This window comes from Protobothrops mucrosquamatus, unplaced genomic scaffold (genome assembly GCF_001527695.2).
Source record: "Protobothrops mucrosquamatus isolate PMUCROS unplaced genomic scaffold, P.Mucros_1.0 scaffold2518, whole genome shotgun sequence".
Lineage (NCBI taxonomy): Eukaryota > Metazoa > Chordata > Lepidosauria > Squamata > Viperidae > Protobothrops > Protobothrops mucrosquamatus.
The window spans coordinates 91,575-104,785 of NW_015388582.1; the positions used below are offsets into that span (position 1 = coordinate 91,575).

A 13,211-nucleotide genomic window follows, 5' to 3' on the forward strand; every position below is an offset into this window, starting at 1 on the left:
GAGAAATATGGATTGATTTAAGGACTAAGATTTAGAGTTGAAAATTTGTGATTATTAGAATATATATGTTAAACAGAGTAAGAATGTACTTTTTGGAATAATATGTTTATTTGTATGAAAATTATTTTGTAATGGAATGAGAATAAGAATATGAAAGAGGTTTTTAGAAATTCGGATTGCTTTAACAACTAATTGAGTGGGTTAAGTTAGTAAGACGATGTTTTGTGTAATAATAGGTGTGTTCTTTTTTTTAGACATAATTATTTGAATGAGATTTAAATGCTATCTGAAGAAATAAGAGAGATTTGTGATAAAATCAATGATTTATGAGATTATGAATTAGAATATATTTGGATTAGTATTTTAGAAGGGATACCCGAAGTGATAATACGTTTATCTAAGATTAAATTGGACTATGGTAACTGTAAATTAATAAAGTTCAAAACAGGATTAGGATTTATAGATATGTAATGTAGAAATGGATTATGTTAAATAGGTTATATTATTTGAGGGAAATAGAGAGGGAACATTTAATATATTTACTTGAGCTATTATATGATTTTGTTTTTGGATGATTGATCACCTAACCACCACGGTGTATCTTGAGCATTCTGTTGTAAAAGTTAAAAAACCAATAAAATTTGTTAAAAAAAAAAGTCCCTGACCACTCAACCCAATACAGCATAACCAACACAAATCCTAAAAAGAATTACACTGCCATACATCAAGAACATCTCAGAAACTGTAAATAGACTACTACAACCACATGGAATCAACGTAGCACTCAAGCCAACTAAAGCCCTTCAAAACATCCTAAGCAAACCAAAAGACCCAGCAACCCCAGAAAAAAAAACAGGAGTCATCTACAACATACAATGTAAGAACTGCAACAACCACTATGTAGGACAAATAGGCAGAAGACTGGCAGAACGCATCCATGAACACCAACTGGCAGTCAGAAGGCATGACGAAAATTCTTTAATTTCACAACATATAGACAGATTTAACCATAATTTCAATTGGGAAAATGTGACAATCCTAGACCAGGCCAAATCTGAAAATGCCAGGGAATTCCTAGAAGCCTAGCACTCTGACAAATCAGCCATCAATAGACACATAGACATTAACAACATCTACAGACTATGCAAACGAGACAATCAACTAGCCCCAAAGAAAAAGACTCCAGCACCTTTCCACCAGTAATCAGCACTCAGATCAGCATAGATTAACTCCAAGGTCAACTTCAGACCAACAGTCAAGTAAGCAATACCCCAATCAAGAAACTGCCAAAGAGCCATTAGTAAACAGCCCAAACAAAGAATCCCTAAGACCACCCCCACCCACACAGACAGGCAAGACACCAGAATATAAACTGACAGCAAACAGCACTCCTTACTAGCACTGATGATGTTACCTAGTTAGGGTAATGAAATGTCTGCAAGAAAACAAGCTCAGAGAGCACCAAGGACCCCTCATTTCAACCCTGAGCTACAAATATTCTCTTTCAATGATTGATGGTTGTATACAATTCTCAGAGGGGGGTCCTCACCTTTGCCAGGTGTGCTGTGATCTTGCTTCTGTGATACGAAAAAGATAGGAGCCAAGGCTGGAGATTGGGATGGTCATATGAATTCCTTTTGCAAATTAATAGTCCAAATACCGTTTCAGGGTTTCTAATTCTTTAGTAGACATTTGGTATGGCATCTTAGCAGGAATTTTGGCACCAGGGACCAGGTTTATGGCATAATCACAGTCTCTGTATGGGGGAAGGACAGAGGCTTCTCCCCAAAGACATCAGCAAAGTCTACGTACTTGTTTGGGAGATTGGAAATCTTTTTAGTCTTCAGGGGTGGCTGGTGGGGGTTTAGATGGCTGATTGCAGTGAGAAAGACAATGAGGGCTATCAAAGGCAATAGAGTGTTTCTTCCACTTAATATTGGGGTCATGATGTTTCAAACAAGTAGTTCCCAACAGAAGATCAGGGTGGTCAGCCACTAAAAGGGTTAACTTTTCTGAGTGCTGGTCTATAGTCAGTTGCAAAGGCACTGTGGTGTGAGTGACTGGACCTGCTTTTAAGATTCGGAAGTCAATAGATTTACTTGCAATGGAAACTTCAAAGGGACAGTGGGGATCTTGTGCTTCTGAACTATTGTGAGGCTTATAAAGTTGGCTGTTGCCCCAGAATCCTATCAAAACGGGGATGGTCATTTCCTGACCGTTGTGGAGGGTTAGGGTAGAATCAAGTTTTAATAACGTACCTTGGTGTGAATGCAAGTGAGCCTTGTTCAGTGCCCCCCTCCCCCCGTGAGCTTGTGCAGGAGTTTACATGGTCTTGTGGCTTGCCATCCAGGCGGTAAGTAGCGGAGATGTTCCCAGGCTGCAAGTTTCCTCTTCTGGGAGGTTTAGTAGGGCAGTCCTTGACCATGTGTCCGGGTTCTCCACAGTACAAACAGAGGGCTAATTCTCTGTGTCATTAACGTTCTCCTGTGGCTGGGGCTTGTCTGGCTGTCCCAATTTGCATTGGCTCATCACTCTCCCAATTTGCATCAGCTGTTCACCCTCCAAGAACATGCAGGTCATTAAGCAGAGTGTGGGGTGCCTCTTGGATGCGAGGGGCCGTTGGAGGACTAGTACAGGCCCAGGCCCACCTGCCCTGAGCCTCCAAAGGCCTCCCCCAAGACACCCCAAGCTCCACTTCAATAGAGGGGGAGGGGTACGACATCATCTATCTCCAGTCTACAACACAGTCCTTTCAGCAGCTCCAAGAAGGTTCCACACCCATTTGCACCACTCAGGTGACCTTGAGGACACAGATAAACTTCCAAGTGGCCTCAATGACTCTCTAAAACAGACATGTCAAACTCACGATGTCACGTGATGTCACACAATGTATTGGGACTATTTTGCCATTGCCGGCAATGGGGTGGGCGCGGCTTCCGTGTGACATGTCCGGCCCGTGGGCCGGCAGTTTGACACCCCTGCTCTAAAAGAACGTAAATGACCAGCTCTCTGCAAGGAATATAAATCCTTCCATTCCCCACCAGTCAGAGCTGGAGAAGCTTCTTGGATGAGAAGCGAAATGTCTTCAAAGAAAAACAAGAAATTCCAGTTGCCTCTTAAAAAAGCACCTTTGGGACAATGATTGTTGAGGAAAGCAAGCAGTTTATTAAAGCTTGTAAAGTCACTTTTAATGGGAATATGGTTGTGGCGCAAATTACTATGGTCCTCAATATAGAGACTAAAAAGTACCATTTCCACAATATATGAGTGCAGAGTTGTGTTTTCAGCCCCTGCCACTACAATGCAATACTTCACAAATCAGACCAAGTTTATTTTCTTTAAATGCTGGTTGGGCAACCACCGCTGAGGAGGACCCTCAACGACCGCGGAAGGGCGGCAACCCTTCCGTTGGATCCGAGGCAGCTCCTTTGGACCGACAAAGAAAAGATTGGCCATTAACATGGCCGATCACCAAGCCGTTCCTGCCGAAAGCCCAAAGCACTACTAAGCACGACGAAAGCAACCTGGAGGAGTTGGGTGAGACCTTACCTTACCTTTCCTGCTTCCCATCTATTTTCCTGTAAAAGCCTTTAAATACCTTCTTCCCCCTTCTCAATTCTGCGGCTCCTGCCTACTTTGGGAATATAAAGCTAAGGCAAGAAAAAAAATAGAACAACTAGACTAAATGACTAAATATTTGGACTTGTAATTTCTGGATACCTGGGCTCTCAAAAAGTTCTTTATTCTTACAGAGACCTATTGTTTTGTTTGTTTGCTAAGCTGGAAAAAAAAGAGGAATATTTCTTTCTTTCTTCTTTGAACCGGATAACAGCTTAACTGTGCATGGCACTAGGGACATCTTGTGGCGAAACGTGGTACAGCAAGTGAATTTCTTTTTTGACTGGGAGACTTCTGAGACTAAAATTTGTCCTTGACATTATCAAAAAAGATAAGAACGTGAAACAGCTGGGTGGTGAAAACAATTTTCTATAGTGGAGGTGGATTCCTATTGACTTTCATTAAAAATAGCCTCCACTAAAGGACTATTTGCAAATACCACAGAAATGGAGGAACACCACCCACAGCTTAACTTCAAATTTATACTTGAAAAAATCTTAGAGGCTACTGAGCAAGTGAATTCCAGACTGAAAGATATACGTACCACCTTAAAGCTACAAAACGCAGCCCTGACTCCAATAGATGAACTTACAACCCAAAAAGCAACAGAAGAAGAAAGAATTAATACCAAAGTGGGTCTCAAAGAATGCCAGCTACAATCTACTCCAAACTCTGATATCCAAACTTTGATTGCATCCAAAGAATCTGCAACTTCAACAGCAACAGAAACTGAAGAAAGCAACACTAAGACGGAAGGTGCTGAAGACTTACATACACAATACATTGAGAATTCAGATAACCCAGATGACCAAAAAATAACCATAACACTGAATATGACCTTTCATCTAAACCAGCTGAAATCAGAAGAAGAAGATCAGCCTGAACTTATGACAAATACACTAAGCCAAATATGGAGATTTAAACTATAAGGCCAACAATTTAATGACTATGAAGGGACTAGCTTCCTTGATAGGCTGATGACTGGATGGTCTCCCTTGATTCAAATGACATATGCAGGAATGAAGGGAGATCCACCCGAGGATTTAAAAGCTCTGTTATGGAAGCCTGTTTGGCACAAAAGGAAGGCCAGAGTTAGACTTAAAAATGGTTTTCTTTATGTGACCTCTAATGGAAGAGCTTTAAATTGTACTTAATGGGATAAGGAGATTTTAAAAGATATCAATTGATGTAATATTCAGGATTTATATTTATAAGGGAAATAAATTAGTTACTAGAATAATAGTTTTGAATTATAACATAGAAGATGGATTCAGAGGATAAAAGTTATTTTATTAGTAAGCGAGGAATATGACTGTGGAATAAACTAAGAATTTATTTGAATAAATAATAAGTGTATTTTAGAGATGATAACTATTCTATAATGAACTAAGGGAACTGTGGACTATCTGAAATCTAAATACTATGGACATTAAGCCAACTGGAATACTGTAATTGAAACCAGATAAAAGTTAAAAACAGGATTTGAAGGCATACAAATCAAAAGTTGTCGATAAATGTTTCAAATAATTGAGTTATAACTAGCAATGTATTAATCCAAAATTTGGTATAATAACTAAGGGAAACAGAGAGGAAATTGTTGATGATGTAAACTGACATGTATGGAAAAACGTGTTATTGGACTATGTATTACCCAACCACCAAGTTGCTTCCTTAATACCTAAAGCTTTGTTAAAATGGAAAATTAATAAAACTTGTTTAAAAAAAAAGTTCAAAAATGGTTTCTGGTGACGTCGCTGCAAGATGGACTCAGGGAAATGATTCTCCTCTCCCCGGGTCCGATTTCTACCAGCTGGTGGGTCCAGTTGGACTGAAAGTCGCCCCATAGAGGCGACTGCCAAAGGGTGAAATTTGAAGATCGCAGGTCAGTGATAGCTGGCCCGCTGGATACAAAGTAGCCCTCGGAACTGGCAGGAAGAAAGGCTGACTGCATCCAGGCGGTCCGCCATTACCAGCTGTTCGTCGGAGACGAAGAATTCTAAAGTGAAAGCAAACAGCTGATCTGGGTGAGAATATCTTCTTCTCTCTCTCTGCAAGTGGATACCAGTTTTACGAACAGCATTTCAGCAGCTTTTGAGAGCGAAGCCCTTAGCTTTAGGGAGGGGGGTGAAGTTTTCTTTCTTACCCCCCCCTCCTGAATTACAAGCGGCGGTTTAAGCCCCTGGCAAACTAAAAACTTAACATATCGTAAAGCTGTCTGAGGCACAAAAGGATAACTTGGGAAGCTTCTGGCTCTATAGATTTTTTTTGTCTACTTTTTGTTTGAAAGCCATCACAACTTTTACTTTTTAAATCTTTAAACTACTTTTTATTTTATTTTTCCCCCCTTTAAATATGGTGGGAATGGACATCTAATGCCATCTAGTGGTGAAATTGAGAATTATGTCCAGCTTCCCCTGATTGGAGTTAACTCAGATTAAAATTTGGTTGTATGCCCAGATACTGCTTATCTGAAGGTCCTTGAAAACTTTGCCTGAGAAAAAAAAAGATTTCCTTTGGTTTGCCTGGTTTTACAAGATAGACTATAATTATAAATAAAACTGTAGTTGAAGCCATCTGACTCCCCTGGATTATAAATACAGCTTGATTTGGAACTGTTATAAGCTGTCTCTGAAGAAGTGAATACCAAGAAACTCCTTTGAACAGAACTCTGTGGATTATAAATTTTGGCATTTTTCTTTTTTCTTTTTCTTTTTTTATTCTTGCGGCATTTTTTTTCCTCTCCTTTTTTCCTTGCCCTGCTGCTATTATTATCTTTTTCTTTTCTTTTCTTTCTTTTCTTTTTTTTCCTCCTTTTTTTACCCTTTGCTATTTTTATGGTTTGCCTCTCCTATTAGGAGCCTATTGGATTATAAAATTTGGTTATTTGGTGGATTACAACATATGAATTAAAGATAAAGATGAGTGCCCCAAACCTATCTAAAGTTGAGGAAAAAGGATCTTCTGCTCCTGCCTCCACCTCTGCAAGTCCAGTACATCAGAGATCAATTGCCACAATGCTCCAGCATTGTGAGACAGACACCTTCCAGAAAGATACGCAAGCAACTCTGCAAGCAATTCAAGAGGCTATCGCTGCCCAGACGGCAGCTACAATGAAAAACCATGAGTTGAAAAGTGACTTTGACAAAATGAACCAAAAAATTAAAAATATAGATTCCCAAGTTGAAAATTTTAAACAGATGATCACAGACAACCAACAAAGAATCCAAAAAATAGAAGATAAGTCAACTGAGGTTGATCAGAAACTAGAAGTTTTAAAAGATGAAAACCAAAAATTGATGCAAATAAACAGAAAATTAGAAGATTCGTTAGCGGTTATAGAAATGGAAAAGGCCTCATACTTTTTAAGATTCCAAAATATAATAGAAGATAAGGAAGAGGATCTCCTAGGTTTGATGACTGAGTTACTGGCAGACGCATTAGGAACTGGAAAATTGCAAATGGAAGGAGAATTAGATCATATCTATCGAGTCAACTCAAATTATGCCAGAAGAAATAAAGTACCTAGGGAAGTGCATGTTAGATTTCTTAAAAGATCTACAAGAGATGAGATCCTGAGAAAAGTAAGAGATGAACCGTTGAAATACAAAGAAAAAGAAATTGTAGTTCTCAAACAAATCACTAGGAGAATAAGAGAGTCTCGAAGAGAATATCAGTTCCTAACTAGGAAATTAGCTGAAAAAGGAGTGAATTTCAGATGGCTGATTCCAGAAGGGATCTTAATTTACTGGGACATGAAGAGATATAGATTGGACACACCACTTAAAGCACTGGAGTTTTTCGACAACCACAGAGCTTTTCTGGAAAGAGGTGACCCTGAACCAAAGAAACAAGAAGAAATGGCAGATGAAGGAGCGGCTAAACAAAAAGAGGAGGAAGAAAACAAAAATACATATTCAGAAGAAGGAGCAAGACCAAGATACCAGAGACAGATAAGATCGACTAGAAGACTGAGACCTAGATATAACTGAAAGAGATGGAGGAGACTGGGATTTTATCAATAAATATAAATGGACTAAATTCTCCCTCAAAAAGGAGAAAAATTTTCACACAACTACAAAAAGTAAAAATGGATATAATTTGCCTTCAAGAAACACACATTAAGAGACAACATTTCAAATTGCTAGAACAACCGAAAATTGGTAAACTGTACTTCGCATTAGCATCTCAAAAGAAAAGAGGAATAGCTTTTTACATTTAAGAAAAGATGAACCCCAAACAAATTTATGCGGATGAAGAGGGGAGAATATTAATGGTGGAAATTATGATGGATCAAAAACAGATACTGATGGTAGCAATATACACACCTAATGAGAAACGAGCAATTTTATCAAAAACTATATAAAAAAATACTGGATTTAAATTATCAAAATCTTTGTATAATGGGAGATTTTAATGCAATAGATGGAACTCTGGACTATAAAAGCGCTAAACAAGGGAGAAAAGGAGGAAATATATTACCTAAAGCGTTTTCAAAAATGATAGAAGAATTCTGTATTCAAGATATATGGAGAGAGAGAAACCCAGAGAAATTGCAATACACATTTTATTCAAATAGACACAAATCATGGTCTAGAATTGATATGATATGGATATCTTTGGAATTGAAAACGATGAACCAAGAAGTGGAGATAGAAACTAATGTTTGGGCAGACCATAACCCAATAAAAATGACTTGGAAAGGAATTAAGAAAAAACCAAGATGGTCCCTGAATAAATCTATATTGAAAGAAAAAGAATTTTTACAATTAGCGACAAATGAAATTGAATTTTTCTTTAAAATAAATAAGAAAGAAGAAACATCGCTCCAAAATGTATGGGACACGGCTAAAGCATATTTCAGAGGGGTGGCTATAACCTACATTGCTAAAAAGAATAAAGAAAAGAAACAACTACAGTTAAAGCTGAGGGAAGAACTCAGAAAGCTAGAATCAGAACTACAAACAGATCCACAAAAGAAAATACTCAAGAAACAAATGGAGATAATAAAGCATAAATTAAATCTGGCTGAGATGGAAATAATGGCTCAACAGATTAAACGGACTAAACAGAATTTCTTTGAAAATGCCAATAAGCCGGGGAGATGGTTAGCATATAGACTGAAAAAAGAAAGAGAGAAAAAATGATAAATAAGCTACAAGACTCAAAAGGAGAATTACAGTTCCAAAATGATACAACGAAAAAAATCATTAAAGATTACTACAAGATACTTTACAAGGCAGAGGAAACCCCCAAAGAAAAAATACAGCAGTACTTAAAAAAAGCAGACCTACCAAAAATTCCACAGAACATTCAAAATATATTAAATGGAAAAATATCAATGATGGAGATTATAGAAGCCATAAAAAGGCAAAAAAAGAGGATAAGACTCCGGGCCCAGATGGACTACCTGCAGAATTTTATACATCACTACAAGATGTATTAAGTCCGATCTTGAAAGAACTGTGTAATGAAATTCTTTTCGAGGCTAAAATACCAAAGACGTGGACTGAAGCTAATATTACTCCAATACCCAAAGAAGATACTGATCTGACACAAATAAAAAATTATAGACCAATATCTTTATTAAATGTAGACTAAAAGTTTTGCCTCGATAATGGCAGAAAGAATTAAGAAATTTTTGACTGAATTTATACACACAGATCAAAATGGCTTTTTACCTAAAAGAGAGATAAAAAATAACTTAAGAATGATCCTTGATGTGCTAGAGTATTATGAAATTCATCCAGGGAAACAGATGGCATTAATATTTCTTGACGCACAAAAAGCGTTTGATAATGTAAACTGGCAATTTATGTTTCAGCAGCTTGTAGAAATGGACTTTGGAAAAAAAATTATAAATGCAATCCAAACAATTTACGATAAACAGACCGCTAGAATAATTGTAAATGGAGACTATACAGAAATTTTCAATATTAAAAAGGGTACAAGACAGGGATGTCCATTATCCCCACTGCTATTTATATTAACATTGGAAGTATTGAATAGAAATATTAGACAAGATACAGAAATTAAAGGACTGGGCTTCCGGTTTGTGATTGCGGTGCAGGCAGCCATGCGGGGCGATCGCTCTCCCCGCCATCCGGTTTTCTCCCGCCGGGGGACCCTGAGAAGGGTCAGAAGTCGCCTGGAGGGGTGACGAGCGTGAAGAGGACCCCCGAGTGATCGCGGAAGGGCGGCAGCCCTCCCGTTTGATCCGGGGCAGCTCTTCTAACTGACGGGGAAAAGACCGGCCATCAACATGGCCCGTCACTAAGCTGCTACCAGCCGAGGCCAAAATTACAAACAAGCACTTCTACCTTCTCTATAACCCAAGTAACTCTCCTGTTAAAAGCTTTTTGAAATTCTTCCCCTTCTGAGGAGAGAGGGAAGGGAACTTTCTCCCCCCCCACACCCTCTAAAATGGCGGCGTTCGACTACCTGGGAAAACAAAGCATTGAAAAGAATAACTTAATATAATTGGATTTACATTTTTTGGGGAATCTGGGGACCCAAAAAGTTCCTATTCTTACTGGGACTTGCTATTTTATTTACTTGTAAAAAAGAAGAAAAAAAAGAAGAACTTAAATTGGATAAAAACCTAGCCCGGGATTTGGAAAAGACTTTAAATGCTATTGGGGACATCTGGTGGTGAAGCTTGGTACAGCAATCTATTATTTTTATTATTCTTGACAAGTGACTTGCTCACAGCCCAGATCTGACCTTGGCACTATCTAAGAGAGATTATAAGCTGAAAGAGCAGCTGGACAGTGAAGTTGGTTTTTAGGAACTGTGGAGGTGAACACTTACTGACTCTTGTTTAATAAATAGCCTTCACTAAAGGACCATCTATAACTATGTCAGAAATGGAGGAAGACCAGCAACAGATGTCGCTTGGTTACAAACTTATACTTGAAAACATTCTTGAAGCCACTGAGATAATCAAACTTAGACTGAAAGACCAAGGTGCCAGCTTAAATCTACAAAGCAAAACCCTGACTGCAACTAAAGAACCTACAACCCAAAAGACAACAGAAGCAGAAGAAAGTAATATCAAGACGGAGGGCCTTGAAGATCAACAAGTACAGCTTACTGAAAACTTAGACAATCAAATAACAACTACAAAATTGGATGTGACTTTCTACTTAAAACAGAAGAAACCTGAGGAAGAAGAAGACCAGATCAAATTGAAGACAACTATACTAGAGCAAATAAGGGGATCTGAGTCACTAGGCAACAACTTAATGATTATAAATGGGCCAGTCCCTCCAGAAAATTGACAACTAGATGGTCTCCTTTAATTCAAGTAACATGTACAAGAATGAAGGGAGATCTATCTGATGATCTAAAAGCATTGGTATGGAAGCCTGGTTGGCATAAAAAGAAAGCTAGAGTTAGGTTTAAAAAATGGGGTCGTTTGATTTATTAGAGAGGATCCTAAAGTCTTAACTAATGAGCTAAAGGGAGATTTTAAGATGAGGGGAAATTTGATTATTAGATTTAAAAATTGTTGGAAAATAATAAAAAATAAGGGATTAATTGGCGTAATATTGAGGACTTAGACTTATAAGGGAAATGAAAACTATTAGGAAATAATTTTGCATTATTGTTTAGCCCAGACAATATAGATCAGGGGTGTCCAAACTTTTTTCAAAGAGGGCCAGATTGGATGAAGTGAACGTACTGGAGGGCCGAACATTTTTCCGAACATTCTTTGAACCATTACAATTAAATGCAAATGAATTATTTTATGCCTCTTTCCTCTCCCTCTCTTTCCTCTTTCTCTCTCTCTCTCTTTCCTTTCCCTTTCCTCTCCCCTCTCTCTCTTTCTCTTTCCTCTCCCCCTTTCTCTTTCCTCTCTCTCTTTCTCTTTCCTTTCTCTCTTTCTCTTTCCTCTAACTTTCTCTCCTCTCTTTCTCCTTTCTTTCCTCTTTTCTTCTCTTTCCTCTTTCCTTCCTTTCTCTTTCCTTTCTCTTTCCTCTCTCTTTCCTTTATTTCTCTTTCCTCTTTCTCTTCTTTCCTCTTTCTTTCCTCTCTCTTTTCTCAATCTTTTTTCTTTCCTCTTTTTCTCTTTCCTCTCCCCCTTGCTTTCTTTCTCTTTCCTTTCTCTTTCCTCTCCTTTCTCTCCCTCTTTCCTTTTTCTCTTTCCTCTCTCTTTTCTCTTTCCTCTTTCTCTCTCTTTCCTCTCTTTCTCTTCTTTCTTTCCTCTCTTTCCTCTCTTCTCTTTCTCTTTCCTTTCTCTTTCTCTTTCCTTTTTCTCTTTCTCAATCTTTTTTCTCTTTTCTCTTTTTCTCTTTCCTCTCCCTCTTGCTTTCTCTTTCTTTTCTCTCCCTTTCCTCTCCCTTTCTCTTTCCTCTCTTTTTCTTTCTTTCCTCTTTCCTCTTTCTCTTTCTCTCTTTCTCTCTCTCTCTTTCCCTCTCTCTTTCCTCTCTTCTCTTTCTCTTTCCTCTCTCTTTCTTTCTCTTCCTTTCCTCTCTTTCCTTTCTTTCCTCTCCTCTTTCTCTTTCCTCTGACTGTCTCTCTTTCCTCTCTTTCTCCTCTTTTCTTCTCTTTCTCTTTCCTCTCTTTCTTTCCTTATTCCTTTCTCTCTTTCTTTCCTCTTTCCTCTTTCTCTTTCCCTCTTTCCTCTCTTTCTCTTTCCTCTTTCCTCTATTTCTCTTCTCTTTCTCTCTTTCCTCTTTTTCTCTTTTTCTCTTTTTCTCTCTTTTCTTTTTCTTTTTTCCTCTTTCTCTTCTCTTCCTCTCTTTCCTCTAACTTTCTCTCTCTCTTTCCCCTCTTTATTTCCTCTTTCTCTTTCCACTTTTTCTCTTTCCCTCTCTCCTCTCTTCCTCTTCTCTTTCTTTCCTCTTTCTCTCTCTCCCTCTCCCTCCAGGTTAGGAGAGAGAGAGAGAGAGAATGAAAGGCAGATGGCGCCGAACGGGCGGGGAGAGCAGGACGGAAGGTAGAAGCTCCCGGCCGCCCCCATCGCTTCTTCAGCCGAACAAGCAGGGAGGGGCAGGGAGGGGGAGCAGAACGGGAGGCAGCGGCTCCAGTGGCGGCGGCCCCATTGCGTCCTCAGCCAAACGGGCAGGGAGGGGGAGCAGGACGGGAGGCAGCGGCTCTGGCGGCAGCCACTGCAGCATCGTCGGGGTCCCCGTCGCCGCCCCTGGCCCGGCCGCCGCCCCCGCCGCATCCTCAGCCACTTTGCCGTCTTAAGAGGAGGGTGCCAAGGCCGGGTGCACCATGGGCGGCCGCGCCGGCAACGGGGAGTGCCGACGAGGGGGGGTCCCGATCGCCGCCAGCCCCGCCGCCCTCGCATCCCAAGGTCTCCTTCTCCTGCAGCAATGAGGGCAGCAGTGGTGGCTCCCTGAAAGTGCCCGAGGAAGGTGCCACCGATGGGGCCGAGGTGGGGCCGGGTGGCGGAGAGCCCTGCGGCAGCCAGGCGAGCTTCATGCCTGACTGCCGTCCGGCCCGGGCTGGGGAGACATGTGGCCGGTTCGGCTTCCCGGGGAGCGATGCTCCCGCTGGCCGCCGCACCAGCCATGACTGCCGCCCAGCACGGGGAGACATGTGGCTGGCTCGGCTGCCCAGGGAGCGGCCCAGGAAGCGATGCCCCA

General features: G+C 40.0%; 1 protein-coding gene across 1 annotated transcript in view; it reads left to right on the forward strand.

Annotated features, from left to right (window-relative positions):
* Positions 1-13,211, forward strand: part of LOC107295831 (RNA-binding protein 33) — a 112,504-nt gene that overhangs the window by 44,747 nt on the left and 54,546 nt on the right. The window contains exon 8 of the mRNA XM_029285922.1: positions 3,882-3,884. Within this exon, the coding sequence (XP_029141755.1) occupies positions 3,882-3,884 (3 nt within the window). The remainder of the gene's footprint in view (positions 1-3,881; positions 3,885-13,211) is intronic.